This window comes from Triplophysa rosa, linkage group LG1, assembly GCF_024868665.1.
Source record: "Triplophysa rosa linkage group LG1, Trosa_1v2, whole genome shotgun sequence".
NCBI lineage: Eukaryota > Metazoa > Chordata > Actinopteri > Cypriniformes > Nemacheilidae > Triplophysa > Triplophysa rosa.
The window spans coordinates 24,242,018-24,268,858 of record NC_079890.1 but is presented as its reverse complement, the minus strand read 5'-3'; the positions used below and the strand labels follow the sequence as shown (position 1 = coordinate 24,268,858).

The following is a 26,841-nucleotide window of genomic DNA, read 5'->3' as shown; positions in this document are numbered from 1 at the left end:
ACAAACTAATACTGTATGTGCTTTTCTTGGATTTTTTTGCATTTAAGAAATATCAGCATCCACGTTTAGGTTTGCAGTGAAAATAGCGGCCCCTGCTGTTCAAAAAATGTATTGCGATTCAGTTCAAGCCTCAACCGATTTGAATCGTTGCTCATTATAACCGATTTTCAACCGGCTCACGGTGAATCGTTACATCCCTAGTAATGCATGAGAAATATCTTTCAAAAAGACATATTACATAAACTGTATTACATTTCTTCAATCAGGCAAATCACATACTTGCATAGCCGCGGCAACGTATTTTGAGCAGGGGGTGCTGTGATTTTTTTTTTGCCGGGGCAGAACTTATGACTGTGCCATGGGCGAGCCGCTTAAGTTTAATGTTAATAAATAACAGAAGCAAAAATGAGTTGCTGCCGAGAATAAAGAAGGATGCCAGTGTGATTATAGGATACAGCATAAAAACAAACATATAAACGCATGTTATATGTATGCCTATTGCCAAAACACAATCTGTTGTACGAAACTAGCTGCGCGGCGGCAGTTTAACCACCCAAACATCAACCTATAATAAACCATGGGATTAAACACAACTGCGTGCTGCACGGCGACAGCACATCAACCCGTAACGTTACATATTCTGTCTTTAGACCTAGCCACAATCTCAAATAGAGAAATAACTACCTTACATTACTGCTGGCCTGCATGCAAAACTCAGAACGCTGATGAAGTCCTGCATTTTCAGTAAAAAAAGTCTGAAATTCGTTTTTGCGCCATTTGGACAAGACCGCTCGTGACACTTGACACTTGTCCAAGGCAGCAATGCTTTTTACACTGACCGAAAATAGCTGTATTTTCTTTGGATTAAGTAGATATAGTAGTTAGATGCTATTGATACTTATAAATAGTGGCAGATAACGTTACTATTTGCACCTCAGTATTGTTGTGCATTAAACATTATTCAATAATAACAGAGTGTAAATCATTATATTTATAAAAATTATTAAAATGATGGCTATTTATTGAGATATTAAAGCCCTACACCCATAAACCTAAACTTTATGAATAAAAAATAATTTTAAGTCTTAAAAAAGTAAAAAAATCAATTTTATTGAAAACAAATGCCTTTATGATCTGTAATGTGATAGAAAAAGGTAAAAGAGCGTTTTCAGTGAAAGTTCGACTAGGTGCCACAGTCTCCTGTGCCTCAGACTTTACATCTTACGCCACTGGAGTCGTTGTTTGAAATGGTTTTGTTCTTACACTTTTTCTATTCCAATCACATATTGGTGGGCGGACTTAGTGCAAATATTCTCTGCCTTTATTTGTTTATTTTTGACACTGTTTCAATGTTTCTTTCGCTCAACACCAGGGGGTGCTGCGGGTGCGGCTATGTTCGATCTTTAGCATGTCATTCAATCTTTTAATGTACAGTACGACTCACTTCATCACTTCTCTAATCGGCACAGTGCTGGTTTCTTTTACTTTATGTTGCATTTCACGTTATGCAGCAGCTCACGTTAGTGGATAAATTAACATTGGCATATAAAAACGTTTGTGCTTGCCTTTGTAATGAGTTTCGGTGTGACACACCCAGTGCCGATCCTAGACGTCTGGGGGTCCTATGCAAACCTTTGTGAGGGGCCCTTGTCGTAATAGTTCAAATTAGATGAGCATAACTGTAAACTATAAGATATAAAATGATAAATCAATTAACACACTTAAACAAATTAAAACTGAAAGCCAAAAAACTTAAACTGACAGTAAGAACAATTAAGTATAAATTAAATTCACATTTTGATTCACATGTAAATAATCCTTTACCTAAAGTAACACATGGCTCTGGAACCATCTAGTAGCTTTTTACTAATCAAATGAGTGATTAATAAAAATAAAACATAAAATATAGTTTACTCAAGAAAGCTAAGCATTCGAAAACAAAACATATCAATTATTCTCTAAATGTGATGATGCAAAAATGACATATTATCATGGGCAAACGAAATACAGTGGTGTGCATTATAGCTGAGACTCACATGAACATTGTACAGCTGGTTTTGTGACTAAGTCATTCCCTGTAAATGCTATTGAAGTTAGAGTATGAATGTGTATGTAACTTTGGAGACGGTCCCTAAATTCCCGACTATCGAACGTCCACAGTCAAACCAACTGTTTTGTAAATATGTACTTGCATAAGTTGACAAAATTAAATAAGACTTTAAAATAGTACAAAAACACATGCCTTCTAGTTCTTGTTCTTTTGCGTCACGTTGTTGACATTTTTTCCGCTACATACGGATAGCTTCGTTTTGAAGCCATATGTAAGACGCATCATCACATTATGCGCATGTTGTAACGCAACGTAAGGGTGCCTTGTGCAACGAGAGAAGAAAAGTTAACGTTGCCAGGGAAAATAATGAACGAGAAACAAGGCTGATTTACTTTCCACGGGGTTAATAATTTCTCACGTCGTCAACTCGTCAGCATAAAGTACATGCGGGCTGAGCGAGAGGGAGAAGGCCAGAGGGGTTCTGGCCCGAACTGGAGGACGAACTAAAGCAGCAGCCGATCGCCACTGGTCCTCTCCTCCGGCTTACGTTTGTGGTCAGCAGGTATGGCTCTTCACCAAGGACCTGCCTCTCCGCGCGCCTTCTTGCAAGCTGGCGCCCAGGTTCATTGGCCCATACCGCATCACTAAAGTGGTTAATCCGGTGGCTGTCAGGCTCAAACTTCCTCCCTCCCTTGGTCGGGTTCACCCTGTCTTCCATGTGTCCAGGGTTAAGCCTGTGCTTCGATCACCTCTCCAACCAGCCGGCAATCACCCCACGCCCCTGCCCCCTCGCCTAGTGGATGGCTCTCCGGCCTACTCTGTCAGGAGATTACTCGACTTCCGTCGCCGGGGGAGGGGCGTTCAGTACTTAGTGGACTGGGAGGGATATAGTGCAGAGGAGAGGAGTTGGGTCCCATCCCGTGACATTCTGGACCAGGCCTTGATCAGGGACTTCTACCGGAGACGAGGTGAGCCCCCTCCTAGGATTCCTAGAGGCGCCGCTTGGGGGGAGTACTGTCGGGTCCCGGGTCTAGCACTTCTGTTTTATGTTTGTCCTCTGTTTGTGTTGTGTATACACTAGACCTTACCTGACAGTTCACCATGTGCTCGGTATCCGCGTTCTTGACTCCGCCCCTCTTGTCTTCTAATCATTAGCCACGTTTGCTCTCCTCACATCACCTGGTCTCTCTCTCTCTCTCCAGCTGCCCCTCATTCCACGCTAATTTCTTTCCCTTCCTATTTCTCGTGTTTTTCTCATTTGTGTCGGATCGTTAGTGTTTGCTGCACAAGCATAGCCGGTCTTAGACCCTCTTTAATATCTTGTCCGGAAATTTAGTTTCCACTCTAGTCGTGATACCTTGCCTTGTAACCCTGCTATCTTGTCTTGTTACTCAGTACTCACCATTTGTCCTGTCTGGCTCCAGTGCCGTTACCACTACCGGGTGTCTGCATCTTCTACCCTGTTTACCCCAGGGACAACAGCTGCTGGACCTCACCCCCACGCCAATCTTGGGACGCTGAAGTGAGTTCTCTCCCGGTGGGGAGATCCTGGGTTGCTGTGCTGTCTTCTGCTGCCGTGGGTCCAGGCTCGGACAAGCAAACTACGGCTGAACTGCCTTCGTCTCCTTTGAGGAGTCTCTACCTCTCAACCGTCAAACGGGACATTTGGATTAACGCTTCTTTTGGAGACTCTACCTCACAACCTTCAAACGGGACTGTTGGACTAACGCTTCTCCTTTTAGGAGACTCCACATCATTACCGTCAATTGTGACTAACAAACTACTCTTCTCTCGAGGCGAGTCCCGGCCTTGTCACCCTTTCCCACGGTCATTACGGCCGAGCGCTCGAGCCATTTTCCCAAGCCCTGGTTGCCTCATATTTTCTGTCTTCTTATAAAAGTGATTTCATGCCATTTCTGTCTGTGATTAACCCTGTGAAATAAATCTGTTAAACTACTTTTGACTCCGGTATCATCCCTGACAGAATTCCCTATGGAGAAAATCACTAGCTGCCCTCCATCCGCACTTCGCTCACTTCATACAGAAAATCCATTATTTCATGGATTTTGTATCACCATAGTGCCTAAACGTATGTAAATGCAGGAAATGGGATTCAAATCAAAAACATTTTCCCCCATTTTGTGTCCCCCCCACTTCTCAAACCAAAGTTACACCCTTGTGTAGGCCTATAGATTTTCATTCATATACCTTGAAAAAGCAGACACCTTCAACTCATAGCATTAAGAAAGAGAGAAAGAGAAGGAAATGTGAATTAATTTACTTTCACAGGAGAGAGAGAGATCCTGTCCCCGCTGTGGTGGCTTTTCAAAGCTTGTCATGAGTAGACACTGATTTCCACTCAGCAACAATAAAAGTCAGTGACAGCCTCCTCTCTAACTCCTCATTGACCCGTTCTGTATAATGGGCTTCACGGGAGGTTTGGCACTAAAAATCTTTTCTCACATCAGGAAACATTAAGCTACGGTGGCATGAAGAAAGTGCGTTCTGCAAGTACACATTTTTTCCTTTCATCCTTACTTTGACACTAAACATGTGGAAGGAAATGTGTGGTTGGATTGTCAGAGAAAAAAGCTGAAAAAGATCAATGGAAATAGGATTTGATGGTAGGTTTTGACATAAGTAAGAAAACTCCAGTAGATGTGTATTGTTGGCATGGATTATGTGTTGCGCCACACAAATAATAAACTGGAATCCAATCTGTAAATATGAATTAAATATGAACATGAAATATTTATATACGCTGACAATCTCCATAATATATACAGTGCACAAAAACACTGATTCCTTGATAATATTCTGTATATTTAAATGAGGAGAAATTATGTATAAAACATGAGATGTCTCACATGTGAAAACCATGCTGGCGACACATGGTTTTAAAGTTATAAGATACAATTTTAGAAACTGCCTAATCAGTAAGGCCATATTTACAGTATTGCTAGCATATTTACAGTATTGCTAGCAAGAGAAGCATAACTGCACATATCCGTTTGGCTGTGTGCATGTGGTTGTGGTGGAATACAAGGAAGAGCTTAAACTGATAAAGATTAGGACATAAAACAATACTGGGGGGGGGGGGGCGGGCGAAATACTTGACAAACCTACATATTGAGTCTTTTGGCTCACAGTTGAAACAGTTTCTTCACCTTTTGACTCACATTTCTAGAAGCACTACCACTGGACTTAATCAAAAAAACTGTTCAACATGGTCAGCTGAAACAAAATGAAGCCATTCTCAAAACTGAGTTGTTTGTGTCTGCATAAAGTGTGGTTATGAAAATGGAATATAGCCTAAAGTTCTTGTTGCGCTGATGGCAGTGTGTGGGTGATATTTGTCAGCTGCAGCTGAGCGACAAAATGGCTCGTTGCTGGGTTGCATTTAATGTAATTCATCAATGATTAGAATGACCATTACTGTATACCCCTTGCAGGAATAAGATTAAATGATGCTTTGTAAATAAAATGTAATGCGATTTCAAAGGAAACAAACAAAATTCCTTTCTAAATAAAAATGTGCTCGTCATTTATGACAGATTTGTTTGTTGTCTTGTTTTGTCCACAGGAGCTGCTTATTCAATTCTTCGGGGATGGTCACATGATGATGATGTCACAGTGGAGCTTTTGAGAAGGAGGCGATGGCTTCTTCTGGAGCCCCTTTCAATGGAAAGTAACAAAGCCAGTCAAGACAGTTTAAAGCCTGAGTCTCAGGATTCACCCGGAATACTGCCTGATGATGAGGCAGACAACAGCTCCCAAATAATGGTAAACTTTAAACGTGAACCCTTAAATGCACTTTTGAATCGAAGAAGTTTCCTGAGATCGCTCCCCTATCTCTACATTCAGTACCTGTCTTTTCTATTTTTATTATGTACTGTACACTACCGGTCAAAAGTTTGGGATCACTCATTCTTTATTTATATTTTTCATCAAAACCATTGAATAATGTTGCAACTGTGGGAATTATGTTGTGACTAAAATAACTCTTGGCATTTTATAAGCCAGCTTCTTGATGTCTCAACCTGGGACACTTTTTAAACAGTATTGAAGGAATTTCCATCTATCCTGGACTCTTATTGGCTGCATTTTATTAATTATTTTGTCCAAGTAATCCATTTCGATTTTTTTTATAAAAATGTAGTTTTCTAGAAAGAAATTTCAAACATTTTTGTCAAGTGATCCCAAAGTTTTAGGTAGTGTTGGTTTAATCGTTTATAGTCCATACCATTTTGCTTTAGGATGAGCAAAATCAATTTATTTAAAATATTGCCTAAATTTGACTTTTTTGGGTGAATATATTATTTACCTTTAAAATAATAGTTCACAGGAAAATGTTTATACTTTACTCACCTCCACACCATCCCAGGTTCATATTATGACTTCCTTTCTTCAGCTGAACACAAACTGAGTTTTAAAGAATATCCTGGTGCACTTTATAATGCCATTGAATAACGCATCCATTATTCCTAAAATGAATTAATACGACTAATGAATATACAATAATTAATCTTAGTTGTTGAAGAAAAATGTGATGTACGATAACTTGTTAAATAATGCGATATGCGTTATGATATCTTTTGGAGTTTTTAAAATTATTTAGTTAAGGCAAATCATTGCAGTATGCACACTGCGATATGCACATTTGCAAATATTATAATAATTTCAATATATTGTGCAGCCTGAATTAATATTTTTTGGCTTATTTAGTATAGACAGTAACACATCCCAGCAAATATGACCATATTTTGGCTAAAGAAAGGTTGTCATATTATATACTGTACATCTAGGATGGCATGATGAGGGTGAGTGAATTATTCCTGTAAGCGCTGGAAACTCCATTTCAACCCTTTTTGACCCTTTAGAATTACACAAACATTTTATTACCACATAAATCCACACATGTAAAACGAGAAAGCACGAGCATAGCGATATCATTGTTTAAACAGGTTCACTTGAAAGTTGCATGAACTGAGTGACTCACTGCCTGTCATTCAACACTTTCTGTTAAGTGCTCTACGGGGAAAGTAAGGGGCATTAGAAAGGAAAATGTGTTCATTATAGAATTATTGATGGCTTCTATAATGATTTCTTGCATCTGTTGCATCTGAATAGTGAGTGTACGGAGTGTATAGATTGTGTAGCTGTTGAGTGTGTAGTCCACTGGCTGATTTCTTTGATGTTGTGGTTTGAGGTCTGTTCATGATGTAGTTTAACGTTTGATCTTCTACCAGTTTCTGTATACAAAAACATTCCTGTTCACACACATACACGCACACAAGCCCACAAACACCAGGTGCATCATTTATTTCATACACAACAAAGTCTTTTTCCCCTGTCATTTTTTATTTTGTTTGTTCCAAAGCCCTACATTTCTTTTGAGTTTTACTATACGGCCTCAGGCAAGAAAGTTTGCCTCAGTGTTAGCATGCGTTTCAGCTCTGCTTGTTTTGCAGAATAAGGGATTAGATTGTCAACGGTTTTATACCTTATATCACCTCTCTTCAACTCTAAATCTTTCTGAGAATTGTATTATTCACATAAGTTCTATGATGTGTTGCTTAGTGTGAGGACAGTTTATAAAGTGGTGCAGGCATCTTTAATCATCTGTTTTCCTCAGTTTTACAGATAGGCTCTACCTTTAGGCTCTACCTGTTTTCCTGAGTTTTACAGATAGGCTCTGCCTTTCTCAGCCGTGTGAGCATCCAACAGATCTTGTTGACACGTACACGCTAACAAAACACTGCTTCTCTTGCTAGCAAACCCTGATGACTTCTGTGGAGCCTTGTATATACAGTATAAGATTTCTCGAAACCTCTCGTGTCAGATTCTCTAAAATTCAGGCATTAAAGTGATAGTTAACCCAAAAATGAAATTTTTGGCATTGTTTACTCATCCACTTGTCATTTCAAACTTGTATGACTTTTTTTCATCCACTGAACACAAAAGATATTTTAAAGAATGTTGGTAACCAAACAACGGCAGTACTGTACCTTTTCACTTCTATTGTTTGGATACAAAACCAATGTAAGTCAATGCGTACCAACGTGGTTCGATTACCAACATTCTTCAAATTAATTTCTGTGGTGTTCTGCAGAAGAAAGAAAGTCATACAGGTTGAAAATGACAAGAGGGGGAGTAAATGATTCGGGCGAACTATCCCAAAATTAACTGTAATGCTATAAAAATTCCCCTTTAGGCTCATAAAATGTTGAGAGAGATATTAACTATTCATTTCATGCATTTGGTCTTGTAAAAAGCACATGAGCTGATATTCCTACTGGCAGGTCCACACAGGAATTTGTATGTAAAAATGTTGAAAGGATCATGACAGAGTCATGGTCTTGGTCATGTGATCAAGTGTTTCTGTCAGACAAAGTGTTCAGACAAAATGTTCAGACAGTAAAACAGTTTAATCTAATTCTACATTTTAGAGTTAGAATATGAGACAGAAATACATTTGATCATTACTGACAGGCCTCATATAAACAAACACTATAATGGTCTATGCTGTAATAGTTCTATAATGGTCAGTAAATTGTAGGAATCCATTTTTGTGAGGTGATTTTTTTTCTTGGAGTATTTTTCTAGCACTGCCAAAGCATTAAGCTGTTACCAGAGGGTAAAGATGACTTGTGTTTCTGCTGGCACTCACATTTTCCATCTTATGCCGTGACAGATTTACTGCAAACCTGTTTGTTTTATTAAAATGTCAGTCAGTTGTTTTTGTTTATAAATCACAATGCCAGGTGCATCATTATTTACAGTAAATATGTAGGACAGACCCTTGATCTGATTAACTCTCCTTATAGAGCTTTGAATATACCCACACGATGAAAAATATTCAACACATGAAATTTCTCAGTGCTCCAGAAAATAAATGGCATTGTAGAGAAATAATTTGTGTCTAGAGAAACGTACATTACAAGTTTTCTAAAGTTTTGTGTGAGGTACAGACCAAAATTCTGGTCTTTTTTGAACCTGTTTAAAGGTATGTCTGAATAACAAGTGTTTCCTGTTTCCCTGTAGGAGGACACAGATCATAATTATTACACCTCAAAGACATATGGCCCCAATGACCCTATGAGCATAGAATTATGGGTAAACATCAATCAGATGGATAAAGAGAAAGTGAAGATTCATGGCATCCTCTCCAATACACACAGACAAGCTGCGGTAAGCATTCATTTACATCAACAATCACACTCAAATATAAAGGATATATAAGTTACAATCAGTGCAAGAAATGACAATATGTGTGTAAGAACAGTTAGACGTTATTTTTCAAAGATCTTTTCATAGCCACTACGCATGGGCTTCTGCCAAGTGTCTAATGTAGAGAGTATTAGTCTCAGCCAGCATCCTTTTACAGTATTACGTTTATAGTCAACAGTAAATCAAAGGATGGCTAGGTGACTAATTTAGAATGGAGAGGTTCCAGTAGGACCAGCTTGAAAGGTATCCCTCTATATTAAATACAAATTCTTTTTAACCATGTACACGCTCTAGTGTCTGAAAGTTTTTGTTTATGGAGGAATTCCCATGAAACGTTTAAAGAAACACAAGTTTACAGTAAATAGCTGAAGGTGACAAACATTAAAGCCAAACACACATTAACAAATTTTCCCAAGAGTTTTCATCATCAGTAGATTTTTTAGATTTAGATTCAACTTTATTGTCATTGTACAAGTACAATGTACAAGGCAACAAAATGTGACCTCTGCATTTAACCCATCCAGAGAGTAGTGAACATACGCACAGCAAGTGGTGAACACACGTACCCTCGGAGCAGTGGGCAGCTATCACTGCAGCACCCGGGGAGCAAGTAGGGGTAAGGTGCCTTGCTCAAGGGCACCTCAGTTGTTACCCACCGGCCCTGGGAATCGAACCGGCAACCTTCTGGTCATGAGTCCGACTCTCTAACCATTAGGCCACAACTGCCCCATTAGTACTGCATCAGACTGCGATATCCTCAGCCGTTTAAGTGCATTACGCTTTCTAAACAAAAGAAACCACAGCAGAAAAGCTCACCATAGTGTCAGACAGAAGTCCAATTTATTAGCACAGTTACGTTTGCTCTGGCTAACCAAAGACATAGTCCATTGGGATTCACTAGATGTACACTTTCTGTACGTTTTATTGTATTCATAGCATTCTATATTCACGGTCTGTCAAAGAATCTGATTAATAGCCTCATATTAATTGTTCCTATATATTGAATGTTTAGATGGCATTTTACCACAATTCACAACGGCAAGCTTATGATCATGATTTAGTACTTGAGCTTTCGGTCTGATTTTGTGGGAAATGTCAATAGTTTTGCAATATGTAAAATAACCTGCATTTTGAACAGAGATGGCGATAGAGAGACAAATGCTTTAATGATTATGCTTCATGTTTTTTCTTGTAATTAAGCTACATTTTTCCCTTGTGTTTTATCTTCAGAGGGTCAATCTCTCCTTTGATTTTCCATTTTACGGGCACGCTTTGCGAGAGATCACAGTTGCAACAGGCGGTAAGTGAACTATCATTCTCCGTACAGTGTGTTTAACACAACCAATAAAGTTCTGGTGAGTTATGAGAGCCTCCATGTGATATGAGTATAATGGCCAAAGCAGAGCGTAATTTTAAGGACTTCTTCACTTTTCCATCCTCTGGTGCACTGAGAGTGGAATAATATATTAGTTCTTGCTTGTAGGCAAATTGGCATGACTATGGTGTAGCAGAACATGTTGTATTTATCGGCTGGAAAACATTCTTCTTAATAAAGGCAGACAGTGTACGCTGTAGATATGAGTATATGTGGGGATTTTTATTAGGATTGCGCTTCATGTGACTCACAGGCTGTGCTGTTGGAATGTGTTTGAGGTTAAGGGGTGAGAGTGAAGGGAAGAAAACCACTATATCATTTCTTACTATAATTACACCGGCATCATCAGTGGTTAAAAACCGAGAAACACAAGCAATCTTATAGTCCCAGAGCAGCTATGTTCTCAAGAGCGTACAAATCATGTGCGTACAAATTCATATGAACTATATTCACACACCACTGTAATTGCTGTAGAGGATATTCAAAGGTCAAACAAAGGCTACCATACAGCATTGTCATTGTACATGTCTACAAATCAATGGAAGCAGGTGAAATGGATTTATGTAAAAGATTTACATTGATGTAAGCAAATGTACAGTATGTGTGTGTGAAACGTCCTCTCTCTATTTTAAGAGTGGGATGGAAGGAGGGATTATGTGGCTAATTAGAGTATTAATCACTTTGGAGACAAGCCAGGGCTGTTCGCCAGGATGGATAGATGAGGAATGAGGAGAGCAGAAAGACTGAGAGGAGTATGTTCATGCCCTGAAACTAAAAACATGGACTTGTGCATGAACATACTGATTTACAATGCCAACATTTATGAGACCTTTCTTCAAAGCTGCAATCGGCCACTTTTTTCTTTAAAAATAAACAAAAATCAGCTAGTGAGCAAGTGCATTAAAATCAGTGTTCAAAACAGTTTCCATACCTTCTCCATACCTAATTCATAACAGAAAGTGTACAATAAACATTTGTACTGTAAGTTGAACTGTAATATGCAATTTCTCAGGAATTGTACATTTGAGGTTATTTAAATGAAATGAGATGGCAATATTGATGCAAATGTTACAGATTGCAGATTTATATATTTGGATATATAGCATGAAGTCAGATTGTGCTGTATACTGTAGATTGTTTGTGCTTTATATATTGTGTGTGTGTTTTAGGGTTCATCTACACAGGTGATGTGGTACACAGAATGTTGACAGCCACACAGTACATCGCTCCACTCATGGCAAACTTTGACCCCAGCCTCTCGAGAAACTCAACTGTCATTTACTTTGACAATGGTAAGAGACAGCAACCTATGAACTGTGTGTGTTTGTGGGCATGTTTTTTTACATGGCTAAACTGAGAGCACTTAAGATATACAGTATATTAGTATTTGAAAAAATATGCATGCATTTTATGGTCGTGGATAAATTATGATGTGAAGAAAAAGAAGAAAGAGCTTTATTGCGAAGTGTGCTGTACACACGCAAGGAATTTGTCTTAGTGACAGAAGCTTCCAGTGCACATATAGTTGAAAGTGACAAGACATGTAACAAAGAAGTGAAAAATAAATATGTAAAGACAGTACACTTTGACAAAAGATAATATATGACAAAAGAGCAACAGAGCAACAGTGTATATTGTATGTACAGATGTGCTATTTACAAATTATGTAAGGGAATTGTAAACCGTATTAATACAGTAGCCTAAGTATAATAAATAAATAGAGTATTGGTATTGCTCATATTTTATTGCACATTGGGGGAGAACATTTAACTCAGGGTTTTTCCTGCATAGAGAAATTGGAGGCGGCCTTCTCCATCAAATGTCGTGCCGCCTCAGGCTCTCGCCCAAATTATGTTGCGAGCCTTCACAAGAAATTCTGCGTGCACTGACTGTCATTTGTAACTGCAGTTGCGACATTACGCCACAGTGGAGGCGCTGTTTCGTTATCAGCACACTGAGGCGCTATAAAGAGTTGCAGAACAAGAGCCGCCTGTGTTTCACGGATGTTTGTTTTGCATCCAAGTATGTTTAATTTCTTGAAGTTAATTAAGTTAACATGAGGTACATCATTGTAATGTCTTTAGCTGTGCAGTTGGATCGTTGAATCAGCGTATACTGTACACAGCGAGTTCGCCAGTATGAACGCACATTGCGTTCAGAACGACTCGCACACGAATGACTCATTTGAACCGATTCATTTAAACTATTGAACTTTTCAGTCACTAGCGAATATAAGAGATCCTTGAATCATTTAAAATGAACCACAGAGAATGCAAGATGTGAATGAGCTTTGCTCATTTAGAAAGACTGGTTAATTCAGTTGGCTATTGTTGCTGAAAAGTTAGTTGAAATGATAAAAAAAGCTTTATTTGATTAAAAAAACATTTCGGTTTGGTTGAATAAAAGTAATGTTTTATATAACTTAACAATTGTCATTTTTATATAATTTTATTAGAACTTTTAATATGTCAAACTCAAAGTAACTTTGGTTAAGCCACTTAAAGGCGCAGTTCTTGAAAATCAGCGGCCACTAACGTTGTATTATAGTTTTGCAACGAATCTCTGAGTCATTTGCCCTCCCCTCCCTTTCGAATTACGACGGTGGCCGCAACAGTAAAAATAGATGTCGTCTACTGAGACAGCGGATAGCAGTGATACAAACAACGATGTTTCTTTGCAAAGGTAAGGCAATATATTAACGTAATTAATCATTTAACATGTATTCTATTGCGAAAGTTACTGTTACAATTCTATAATTAGATATATTTCTTGCGTGCTATCTAGTACACGCTGAGAGTAGTGAAGTAACTAAAGTTAGCTAATCGTAAATAGCAACGCTGTTCAAAGCGTTTGATCTGACAGCGACATAGGCAGTTAGGTGTAAGGTAGTAGTGATGGGAAGTTCGGATCATTTTACTGACTCGGATCTTTGAGTCTCGTTCAGCAAAATGAACGAATCTTTTTTCGAGTCATATCGTTCATTTCGTTCATTATGCAAACGTTGATCACATTACAAACAATACAAAACTATAATGCTATAAGAAACAGAAAAGATTAATTCATTGTTTACCTGGGTCTTTAGTCTATGATTAGCTCACCACACCTCTTATCTGACAAGTCCTCGGGTTTGAATCGTTCGTTCATCACGTGACAGCGTCGTAAGCTAAACCAATGCAGTCAGAGCCGGAAAGAGAATTGATTAGTTCACCTCTCGAGTCTTCGGGTTTGAATCGTTCGTTCATCACGTGACAGCGTCGTAAGCTAAACCAATGCAGTCTGAGCCGGAAAGAGAATTGATTAGTTCACCTCTCGAGTCTTCGGGTTTGAATCGTTCGTTCATCACGTGACAGCGTCGTAAGCTAAACCAATGCAGTCTGAGCCGGAAAGAGAATTGATTAGTTCACCTCTCGAGTCCTCGGGTTTGACTCGTTCGTTCATCACGTGACAGCGTCGTAAGCTAAACCAATGAGGTCTGAGCCGGAAAGAGAATTGATTAGTTCACCTCTCGAGTCTTCGGGTTTGAATCGTTCGTTCTTCTTGAATTCCAGTACAGGACCCATAGAATGTTGCGCAATGCGCATGCGCGGCTGAACGAATCACTCCCTACGACGACTCGTTCTTCACGAGTCACATTAAAGATTCGTTCAAAATGAACGAATCGTTCAAGAACGACCCATCACTATAAGGTAGTAGACGTTTGTCTCCCCCTTTGTAAAGTCAGGAACAACCGGAGTACGTACCGCAGGGACGGAAAAACATTATTATTCGGAGGTTATATGGCCATTTGTATAAAATGCTAACGTTACCGTTTCAACAAAACAGTTGTTTGGTAAACATTGAAAAAGCGGAAACATTGAAAATGTTGAATTATCTTACAGTCTATCAGAAAACAGGCAACTTCGGCGTCGCCTTGAAAACATTTGTCTTTCAACAGTGCCTTCCATCTGGTAATAGATACACCGATGTTTATCCTGGATTTCTGCCGCCGTTTGTCTCTAATTCGTCTGGCAGCATCTCGTTTGCGCTTCTTTGACGACGGAGATTCACGCTCTGTCGGCTCTTGTGCACAATACGCATGGTCCTCCATTTTATCAAAACTTCTAAGACAGAACAATCAGTTGCTTCAGCTAGACGACGACTATTCCTCCTCTCCGTACTACGACTTACTACTTTGTGCGTCTTCAACTCAGTGATGACGCAAGCTGCGTCTAAAAACACACACGAAGACCAACATATACGAAACGCGCTCTGTAGAGCTGTTTGTCCGTTAGAGCTTACTGTACAAAACATGGCTGCGCAACATAACAAATTCGATGTAGATAGGCCCGCTCCCTATGTAGATACAACTGGTTTATTCTAAGGTAATAAAAACATAACTTTTCATTACGTAAGGTTTTTATACACATGTAAAGACACAGTTTTGTATGTTATACTGCATTTCTGTTAATAGATCATACAAAACATCCCGCACTGTACTTTTAAAGGTACGGTAGGCCTACGCGTGTGTGTACAAGATCAGGATGGCACCACCTCCGCCTCATTTTGAGCCAGGAAAAACCCTGTAACTGTTCATGAGGTAGATGGCCTGAGGAAAGAAACTTTTCTTATGTTTTGGTGCTTAGTGCTCTGTAGCCCCGGCCAGATGGCAGCAGTTCAAATAGAAAGTGTGCTTGGTGTGAGGGGTCCAGAGTGATTTTGCGAGGCCTTTTACTCACTCTAGATGAGTACAGTTCTTGGATAGTGGGGAGAGTAGTACCAGTGATTCGCTCAGCAGTCCGGACTATCCGTTGTAGTCTTCGGAAGTCGGTTTTGGCAGCTGAGCCGAACCAGACAGTTATGGAAGTGCAGAGGACAGATTCAATGAAGTTGAATTGTATGAGCAGATGTAATGCACTCATGATACAGTACATACGATGTGTGTGTGTGTGTTTAGGAACTGCATTGGTTGTTCAGTGGGATCACGTCCATCTCCAGGATTCTTATCATCAAGGAAGTTTCACTTTTCAGGCCACATTACACAGCGACGGGCGAATTGTCTTTGCCTACAAAGAGGTTTCATTCGTTTTGATATATTTTTTCTGAAATATTGACAACCTGTTTCGATGTTCACTTATTCAGCTTAAAAACTTTGTCAAGTATCAGATACTATCAATGTTACGCAAGATGTTACAGATTGCTTTTATCAGAAATTGTGTGTGCAAATGTGAAACAGAGTGCAGCATATATATTCTGTTTATTTAATGATATAAATCTATTTTGACATATAGAAATTTCATACAGAGTTGTATTGAAACCTAAACATTCTAGGAAATGAATAAAACATCTTTTCATTTCATTTGATCTGATTATTGAAAATCTAATTCAGACCGCAAACCCCTTAATTGAATTGGGTCTCCTTCTTTTCCTCCTCAGTCTTTCTCTTTGTTCCGTGTCATCTTTTCTCCAATTTATTCATTCCCTCATTCATTTATTCTTTCTTTTCTTTCCTACTGTCCTCACTTCTTCATGTTGATAGACTGGTACACAGGATGGATGATATAAATAATATGTGCTCTTATTTCAGGTCCCAGTACAGATCGCAAAGATCAGCTCTGTCAATCATCCGGTAAAAGTTGGGCTGTCTGATGCCTTTGTGGTGGTCCACAAGATTCAGCAGATCCCCAGTGAGTGATTGAGTTGCATTCATAACACCAGCAAACTGCACAGGATTATTCCACACCAAACATCACACTGTCCAACGGCTATACAAGAGCAGAATTTAACATAATATTGTTTTTAAAGCCGTTCGTGTGTTGTTTTGACTTTGTGTTTGGCGTCATTGTCTTGGATGAATGCAAATAAAGTCGCGAGTGTCCTGCAAGCTTTATCAGGTCTTTTAGGTGCTAGAGAAAGTGTGATCCTCGACGCAGGATTCTGCCACCAGCACTATGCTCATGCCAAACATGGCCTTTAGCCTAATAGCCAAAATCTCTTCCAGCTGGCGGCGCAGTCTCCCACATGCCTTCTGGCAAACCATGATGCCATATGACATTTCTCTAACATCGGCTTCTGTTTTCCACCTTCCCATAAAGCTGTGACTAGTGAAGCTGGGCAACAGATGCCATCTACATAGTCTCTCCAGTCTCAGCCAAAGCTTAGTCCCTAGCTGTTATTGGTCTCTCGGTGGCCTCCGTCTTCAGTTTCCTTCCATCAGGGTCACTTAGAGTGTTCTAGGTATTTTTACAGCTGGGCTATAATTTTGCCATTTCTTAATTTAACTGTACTGCGGGGGATATTCAGTCACTCGGAAGGATTATTGTATCTGTCCCCTGCCTTGTGATTTTCAATTACATTTTTGCAGAGTTGCTTGAAGTGTTCCTTTATCTTCGTGGCGTATGTTCTGCTACAATACTGCCATACCAGAAGTTAAACCTTTCACGCCGAGTATTTGCAGTGAAGTAGTACAAAACCAAGTGCAAATAGTAATTTAAGTAATAGGACACAAGACACAACAAGCTTGAAACTCTAAAGCACTATCCTTATTCTGCTAATTGGATTTTTACAGCAAGAGTGGATATAAGCTTTGTTTTATACTTAATTTTTATTTACATTATGGAATGAATGACATTTTCCAAAATTGAGAGGCAGATGCTATTCAAGTCATGTAAAAACTCTCTGACTGTTTCCTCTAACAGACGGTAACTTCTGGCAGGGTCTCAAACCTCCACTGGTCTCATCTCTTCCCTTCCCAAGATGAATGTTTGTCATCTGGCGTGTCAAACTGCACAAGTCTTTGATGTTTAGGAACAGTACAGCCCAGCAGGACCAACTGAGCTGTGCTGAAGAGACAAATTTAGCAGATAAATACGTGTGCAGCGAGCGAGGAGAGGACAGGAGGAGAGGCGGCATTTGCTGTCAGGAAATCACGGATTGAAGCTCGATATTTTCCACGACAGCTTAGTCTTTCTGAGTGTGTGTGTTTGTTTGTGGCAGTCTGCTGAGAAAGGGCAGGATTTGCATTGGCTCAATGTGCCTGTATGTTTCAGTTTGAGAGAGACAGCTTTGAGGGAAGGTTGCAGATGGGGAATGAGATGGAGATGAAGAGATTGAGAATAGGAATGGCATGTGTTGGTCTTTGCCTGTCTTTCAGTAATTAGTGCCTGGAGACTCATCAGGTGACGAGATTTAGGATGCAAACACACATTGGCATCTCTAGGCAATATCAGCATGCTACAAAGGGATTTGTGAGACCTCGTGAGCAAGCAAAGTAATTACCTACAGGAAGAGGCTAAATATCCTGCGGTACAGCCTTTACTGAACAATCCACAATTTCCTGTCTTAGCACTGTTAAAAACATTAATACACAAACTATATGTGGGTTTCAGCAAGGTTTACTTGTGCTGTTTCTCGTCCTCAAACACACTAATAGAAGGAATTTTACCTTGCTGTACACCCGATCCATCTAATCTGATGAATAAATATCACTCTTCACGAAGCTGTCAAATATACTTGTTCAAACACACACACATACACAGACAACTTGCTATCCAGACTCTCTTGTCATCATTCTGATTTAATTTTCCATTTCACTGCTTTCATGTCATTTACCTACCAGTCACGTAGACGCTGTATTACTGAATACATCTGCATGTGTAGTTACATCCATGTGTACCTGCCTACATGTATTTGTTCCAGTGTGTAGTTGAATGGATTAATCAGAGGCGTAGGAACAATCTGAAAAGTGGGGGTGGACATTATGAACTTTATCATCTCATAAATACTAAATACTGTAGCTGCCGCAATATTCCCCCAGTAGTCTTTCCTGAAAGTCAGGTAATTGAGTGCTAGACAGTAATTTATCGTTTAGCGCTTATGTGTCGGCTCGCACATATCCTCCAACCCTTACGACAGTATAGGTCATTCATCACTTCCCTCAAATACCAAACTTTTGTCGTAATGCATTGTTGGATTTAATCTGTGTGATAATCAGAGATTCCTGTAGCTCGGTTGGTAGAGCACTGCGCTTGCAGCGCAGCGTAAAGTAATATATAGGTTCAATCCCAGGAAACTCATACTGTAAACTAAATTACCATTTATCCAAAGTAGTTCACCCAAAAATGAAAATTCTGTCATCATTTACTCACCGTCTTGTCATTTCAAACCTGTATGAATGTTGCTAACCGACACCCATTCAATTGCATTGGTTTTGTGTCCATACTATAGAAGTAATTGGGTGCCGGCACTGTTCGGTTACCAACATTCTTCAAAATATCTTCTTTTGTGTTCTGCGGAAGAAAGAAAGTCATACAGTTTTGCAATGACAAGAGGGTGAGTAAATTATGACAGAATTTTTATTTTTGGATGAACAATTCCTTTAAATGCAAACTTGAATGCAAATTGAAATTGGGAAAGATGGTGGGTAAACCACCAGTTAAGTTCACATTACATATAAATGAACACATTATACAACACACTCTATACTAATTTATAAAGTTCATAAAAATTATGCAATTGTTGAAAACATCTTAAAAGAAAGAACATATTTTTTAGCAGTGTTAAAAGAATTTAAAAGTATTGTAAATGCATTCAAGATGGCAATAAGGAGGAAATGCATAAAAATAAGTAGAACTGCATCTGCTTTCATTACCTTTACTCTCTGTGTTACTCTCTTACTGTTTTTACTAGTTTCAACATTGCAAATTATTCACATGGTAATTGTATTGTGTGTGTGTGTGTGTGTGTGTGTGTGTGTGTGTGCGTGTGCGTGTGCGTGTGCGTGTGCGTGCGCGTGCGCGTGCGCGTGCGTGTGCGTGTGCGTGTGTGTGTGTGTGTGTCCAGATGTTCGGAGGAAGACTATCTATGAGTATCACCGAGTGGAGTTGCTCAAGACCAAAATTACTAACAGTACAGCTGTGGAAATGATGCCACTACCCAGTAAGCAACATATATGTATACACAAGCAATCTTACTATAAGAAAGCATAAATGTGATATAACTAATAGACAGTCTGTGTTATAGAGAATCTGTTTATTCAACATTAGTCATATGCAAATATAGATTAATGTTCCATTAGATTGTTTCTCTATTCCTGATGGATCTTGTGCTGAGCTGCTTTTGGCATCCTTGTTCTCGTTGTTTTTATTTTACAGCATGCCTTCAATTCACAAGCTGCTCCTCGTGTATAGAATCACAGATTAACTTCAACTGCAGCTGGTGTCATCGGCTCAATAGGTGAGAAAACAAAGCACTCGCTTTCCATAATTCTTATGACTTTTTACCAGAATTGCAAAAGTGCTTCTCAGTCGACCGGTCGCCTTGAGGCAGTGCATTGAAGGGTGGGAGTAATTTCTATTTTACAAGTACTGTCAGAAGTTGCTGGAACAGAGACACACTCTATTCACAATATTCACAAAGATCTTGTCTTCAGATATAAATAATTTATACCATATAGTACAGTACACTGTAAAAACTGTTGCTGTAGTTGCCAGTAACTTACTGTAGATTTATATTTATCTAATTTATTGGCAACAGTTTGTTTAAAGATAAATGAACATTGAACACAGTCTTTATCTTTACAAAAAAACTATAAAATAACAGCTTCTTGCAAAGCATTCTGGGAACCATAAATCCTCATCAACCTTTTTCAGTTTTTTTTCTGATTTTGGTTTCCAGAATGCTTTGCATGAGGCTGTTATTTTATAGTTTTTTTCTGTAAAGATAAAGACTTGTTAATGTTCAATGTTAATTTATCTTTGAACAAACTGTTGCCAGTAAATTACATAAGTGTAAATCTACAGTAAGTTACTGGCAAACGGCTGCCAGTAATACTGTAATTTCTACAGAATTTTTTTACAGTGTACGTTATTTGTAAACCATACATGCCTTTTACTGTCCACAGTTGTGTCATAGGAAATCTTTTTCTGTTTGAAAGTGAGAAAGAGGAAAAATAAAGTCACATTCCTGCTGATTCAGTTTCAAGCTTTCACCTCACCCCGTGAACCCAGACAGCTTTTTTTCTCAAGATCGCATTCCAAAGAACCGACTAGACTGAGAGAGCCGACCTGCTTCTGTGTTATTTTCTTGGCAATCGTTCCGTTTGTCTACACGGTTTCTTACTCTTAAAGCACATACATGCAGTACACACATACACCAGCTACCTTGCTTCAAAACCTACCTAACCAGCATGTGCTGGTTTTTTCAACAGGGTTATGCATTTCAAGTATCTGTTGTGTTGCACAGGTTTTGTGAAGTTTGAGTAAGCATATTCCTGGTTATTTTATTAATCCTTACATTGATACATTAGCATAAAATGATGATGCATATCACGACCACATCTTTCAATGTCAGCATTGGGACATTGTTTTTCCCTCTCTGGAACATTGCTGCTTTTAATAATTGTAAACAGGAGCGCATATTTTTGAGCCTCTCATTTGAATCTTCTGGTCAAGAAGGATGTTTGTGTTCAGACTTCATCAATATGCATAATCATTTTTGTTTGGCTAGAGGTTATGTAAATAATGTAGAATTGGAAGCTGCGACGGTAATTAAAGTCAGTTTTTCTCAGGCTGGATAATGTGTGTGTGGTCAGATTTCACCCACATTGTGCAGATCAGCCAGTAGTTTCAAAAGGAATAGGGCTTAATAAACACGACAAATGAAGTTTTAGAAAATAACAATACAGAAATACTTCTGTGAGGGTTATAATGCATGAATGTGTGAAAAGTAGGGGTGTACCGGTACGTGTATTCGTACCGAACCGTTACGAGTAACATTCCAAATATAGTCATCATTCCTATGCCCTACTCCCTTCGAAGGGCAGATCCCTCGGAGTTTAGACTTTGGAGTGAACAAGGCATTTGCTTCCATTATGTAGATGTTTGGAATGCACTTGGCAAAGGAAGTGATGTAATTTCCTCATTTTCTTCAGCTGGCATGTTCACGTGACAATGCAGCATTTTGTCCTTCAGATGTTGCTGTTTTAATGGCATAACTTAAGCACAAAACCTGTTTGCAAATAAACAATACATTTTATATTTTTAAAAGTTTTATATATATTAGTGTTTATATATTATATAGCATATTTTAAAAACTTTTTTTATGTTTATTTGCAAACAGTTAGGTTTTATGCTTAAATTATGCCATTAAAACAGCGACATCTGCTGACGGACACAATGCTTCTTTGTCACAGGATCATGTCAGCTGAAGTTAATTAGGAAATTACGTCGCTTCCTTTGCCAAGTGCATTCCAAACGTCTACATAATGGCACGAAAATGCCCTGTTCACTCGAAAGTCTAAACTACAAGGGCTATGCCCTTCGAAGGGAGTAGGGTATAGGAATGATAACTTCATTTTGGAATTTTCCCCTCGACAGCTCGTGACGGTTCGGTACGAATACGCGTACCGTTACACCCCTAGTGAAAAGGTGTGATTATGACAGTAATAGAAGGCCACTTTTATCATATTCCCATTACACACAAATACACATACAACCAGGGTTTTTTTTTTTCATTTTGGCTAACATAACTGTATTAATACATTTTATAATGTAATACGCAGCCCTGGTTTAAGTGTGAAATATTTAACAGAAACAGTTAAATAATAATAATAATAATAAAGTTTATTAATAACTATTTATGTGCATCAAACACTCAGCTATTACATTTGCATACTTGGAAAGAACTTCTTTCGGCCGCAAGGTCAGATTATTATTATAGGATCAGAATAAATTTGAGCTGACTACATTTGCAGCCATTAACATGTAAATGAGATTATGAAAGGTTGCAGAATTGCTGACAAATGATGCCATGAGCATCCTCAGATCTAGAGCAATATATTTCAGTTTTACTCAAGGTGATTGCTTCGGAGCGAAATCGACATGATGACCATGAAAAAGCAAATTACTGGAAATCAAATTTTCTTACAGGATTAAATTTGAGTAAATAACGCGTTTGCCTGAGCAAAGGTAATAAAGTTAGAAACTCCAACAAATGCAGTGCCAACGTTGAACAAACAACCGTTTCATTCAGTGAGGCTGTTTAGTAGCACAGTAATATGTCACTGATGTGCTTTGTGTTATAACACTCTGCACGATTTGGCAGTATATGTTTTGTTTTGCGGTTTACTGATGCTGGATCTAGACATATCCCTGAAAGACCAGTTCCAGAGCCGAGTAAAAACAACACAACAGAAAACACATAAAAACTTCTTGTAAAAAGCAGAAAGTGCCATTCTCAGACCTAAAGTTTCTGTAATCTTATTGGATAGATCCAGAGTTTTTGACCAGGGGTCTGTGTAGAGCAGTGGTTCTCAAACTGGGGACGGGGCCCCCTGGGGGGCCCCAAGATGGATCCAGTGGGGCCACAGATTTTGTGGCATTTTATGAAATATAGAAATTTATCATAGATTATAATAAATAAAACATCAGAAAAATGACACCACCAACCAAAAGAATTGAGTGTCCAGCATTGTATAACTGAATGTTTTTGGTTTAATTAAAATTCTAAGTTTAAGATTATACGTCTTTATATGGGGGTCCGCAAAGCGATGCACTTAACACAAAGGGGTCCTTACAACGAAAAAGTTTGAGAACCACTGGTGTAGAGGATACAGTATGTACTTTTTCATATTTCTAACCATTTGGTATACTGAGCATTTAATTATATATTTTATAGTATCCATTTTTATACATTATATTTTAGTAGTTTATAGTTTTTAGGTGATGTTCATAATGAAAGCAATTACAAAATGTTACCAAGGAATAGATTTTTCATACTGGGGGTCCCCAGGGTCCTTGGGTCTGTAAAACAACCCTGGACTAGGTAAAAGCTTTTATCCTTGTTTGTTTTTCTGTCTATTTCTGAAAAAATTCTAGAAAGTTGTTTTGAAAGCACATAAAGGAATAGGATCATTTGGATAAGGATGGTTCATCATGGCTGCATTTAGATTGTAGTGACAAGCTTTGACAAGCTCAATAGAGATCCTGCAATACACACAGACATGCACACAGACCACTGGTTTGTTTACCACTGGTGAAGTGACTGTGTTTCTGACCCCAATATATCAAAGAGAAACAGGGAATGAGATGATATGAATGTGTGAATGATGAATAGAAGTGAACCGGAATGAACTGAAAAGAGAGAGTATATCAGGAAAAGATGAATGGAGAAGGCTGCTGAAGGATATGGGGAGGCAAGGTGACTATCACAGCAGACATGCCAAACAGCCCATTGTGCTCCATTCTGCATGCAAGTAAATGAAGGGTGGGGATGAGGAAAACACATACTAGCTTTACACACCTGTTCAAGTCTACTCAATTGTACTATTACAGACATTCAAAAATGTTTACACTCATGAGCATGTTGTTTTTCATTGGAACGTAGAAGTTCATCAGAATCCTGTTCTTTTACAAGGCATTGACCGAGCCCTAAAAATGACACAAAATCTTGAAGTCAATATCTTTGCTGTCGGACTGAAACTTTGTGTCTCCATTTTTCAGGATTTTTAATTTTTTATATTAATTATTATATCCAAACTGCAGATTGGTTATTTTGGTTAAGTAATAATAACTCAAAACAATACAGCTAACACAATAAAACATGATAACACAACAAAAAACATGATTGATAAAAACGGAGTTACAGTTTTCTTATTTTCAAATATTTAACCAATAAAAACTATTAAAAAGAGCTTGTCAACTTTGACAACACGGTGTTTACTGAATTACTGATAAATGCTGTACTTTCATTTCCTGTAAAGTGGCTGTTTTAGAGATACAAGCTTTCAGTTCGACGGCAACGATATGTCTCACATAGACAGTGTGTGTCAATGGATTCTGTAGAAATGATCTCTAACTAATGATCTTTTATGACAGATGTTCCAGTGGCTTTGATCGCCATCGACAGGACTGGGTGGATAACAGTTGTCCAAATGAGGTGTGTACGTGTGTTTGGGTGTTTGTCCTCTATTTCTGTGCCTGCATGATGGATGAATTGCTCAGCAGCTTCCAGAGATAAGAGAATACAGTACTCGCTCTCTTTTTCTGTCTCTCTCTTTCACACCCTACCATCAACATTTCAACACTGTTTAACACAATACGTCATAATTATGTTTTTCACTAAGCTAAAAATGAATTTTATATTGCCATACACACCACCATAATTTATCATTTTAACTTGTCTTTATTTCTCAGACGAAGGATAATACCTGTGACATCATCAACACTACTAATCTTCAGACCACTGCGTCGGTTGCCAAGATGACAACAAGAAACAGAGGAACTACTGAGAGTCACTCTACCCAAGCCACATTGCACATGCCCACGAGCATACCTACAGAAGGTGTGAATATGACACATTAGACCTATGTTAAAATTCTTTAACAACAGCAAAGGAATGGGTCGCTATTCGAAACCATTAGTTACAACTGACTGCTTGTGTTAAGAATGCAGCAAATGCATTAATGGATTCTGTATAAATCAATAGACACAGTAAAAAGAAAGGCGTATTTGTGTTTTTATGAGCCTGGTAAGAGAAATCAATTCCTGGAGTACATCGATAAGCTTAAATGTATGCTGTTTTATTTAGCTTAAGCAGGTTTTACATGAATGGGTTTTAATAGATAATCATGCTCATCATTTTGTTCTAGCACCACACAAGTACAGAGAGCTATAATCCAGAGCCGGGATGTTCAAGCGTCTGTTTAACCCTTCTATACAAACATGCATGCATGCTAGCATGTATATATATATTGTTCAAGTAAACAAACTTTAAAACAACTGCTAACAATCACAAAAAAAAAAGAATTTTCTTACCTCATGCTGTTTCCTCTGATTTGCTTGGTTTTTTTATGATGGCCACAACACGTCTTATTAGACAGTAAATTAATTCTGCATGTGTCTGTAAATGACTGATGTATATATAAATATGCAGGATCTACAGGGCGACAAATTGTAGAAGCATTTTTTAAATGTTATCTTCCTGCTTGTTTTTTTCTGAGAACATCTAGACATCTATATTTTCATGTCCAATGAATAATGAGATACTGAGCAGTTCTGCTTAGTCCATGTAAATCTATATCCTGTATTTATGCCATAAACGTGTTTATTGCAGAGAGAGCATTCATCTTCTTTGCCTTGGCATTAAAGGAACAGTTCACCCAAAAATAAAAATTCTTTCATCATTTACTCACCTTGTTCCAAGTTGTTCCAAATCAGTATCAATTTCATTGTTCTGATGAACTATTTGGAAGAATGCTTATAACCTAACAGTCCTGGGAACCCATTGACTACCATAGGAAAAATTAAAAACACAAAAGAAGATATTTTGAAGAATATAGGACAGCAAACAGCTCTGGGGCACTTTTTACTACCATTGTAATTTTTGGGGTCTAGGAACTGTTTGGTTACAAGCATTCTTCCAAATATATTTCTCTGTTTTCAACCAAACAAAGAAATGTATACAGATTTGGAACAACTAGAGAGTGAGTAATTTATGACTAATTCAGAATTTTCATTTTTGGGTGAACTGTCTCTTTAAGAATAGTGCTGCAGAATGTTGATGGAAACACGATTTGTCAGTGTGAGAAGGACGGTCATACTGTATGTCTAACAGAAAGAAAGGAATTTCTATACAGTAAGTAGTTGTTTGTTTAAAAACTGTCTGCCTTGCTGTATGAACACTGCCCTCGTGACTATAGGCATCAAATGCATTATAAGCCGAGCAGTGTTGTGCAGAAAGAAGCTACAAAGATTTAATTAGGTCCTTGTTAGCCAAAGTCCAATTTCCCATTAAAGCACTTAAAGTGATTAAGTACATCAAACAATATGTTTAGCATTAACACTTTCATTGAATACTCAAGAAGGCAGTGAGTTATGAGGTCAATGAAAAGGGATATAACTTAATGATAGGTGATGTTTTTACTCTTAGACACTTTCTCTTTTCTTCTTTATGTGGTAATTTAATTAACGGCCCTTTTAGGACATCATGACAACTGAACTGAATCAAGAATGCAGTGCTGCCATCAAAGGAATCACAAGAAACACCATTGTACAATATTATAATATTGTTAGTTGTTGTGGCACTTTTGTAAGTTGTATTTTTCATCAATATCATGTGCAGAATTGTTTACAGCACATGTTTATCTGCTTCATGCAAACTGTTTTAGTTCATTTATGTTAAAGTAGGTTGCTCATTAAAATTAATTTTATTC

The 26,841-nt window shown here is 38.3% G+C and overlaps 1 protein-coding gene across 1 annotated transcript in view; it reads left to right on the top strand.

The window, feature by feature from the left end:
- The window catches only part of plxdc2b (plexin domain containing 2b), a 72,238-nt gene that overhangs the window by 39,449 nt on the left and 5,948 nt on the right, over positions 1 to 26,841 (top strand). The window contains exons 2-11 of the mRNA XM_057335728.1: positions 5,634 to 5,833; positions 9,095 to 9,241; positions 10,511 to 10,580; positions 11,825 to 11,947; positions 15,589 to 15,707; positions 16,219 to 16,318; positions 19,473 to 19,568; positions 19,784 to 19,865; positions 24,506 to 24,566; positions 24,824 to 24,971. Coding sequence (XP_057191711.1) covers positions 5,634 to 5,833; positions 9,095 to 9,241; positions 10,511 to 10,580; positions 11,825 to 11,947; positions 15,589 to 15,707; positions 16,219 to 16,318; positions 19,473 to 19,568; positions 19,784 to 19,865; positions 24,506 to 24,566; positions 24,824 to 24,971 — 1,146 coding nt within the window. The remainder of the gene's footprint in view (positions 1 to 5,633; positions 5,834 to 9,094; positions 9,242 to 10,510; positions 10,581 to 11,824; positions 11,948 to 15,588; positions 15,708 to 16,218; positions 16,319 to 19,472; positions 19,569 to 19,783; positions 19,866 to 24,505; positions 24,567 to 24,823; positions 24,972 to 26,841) is intronic.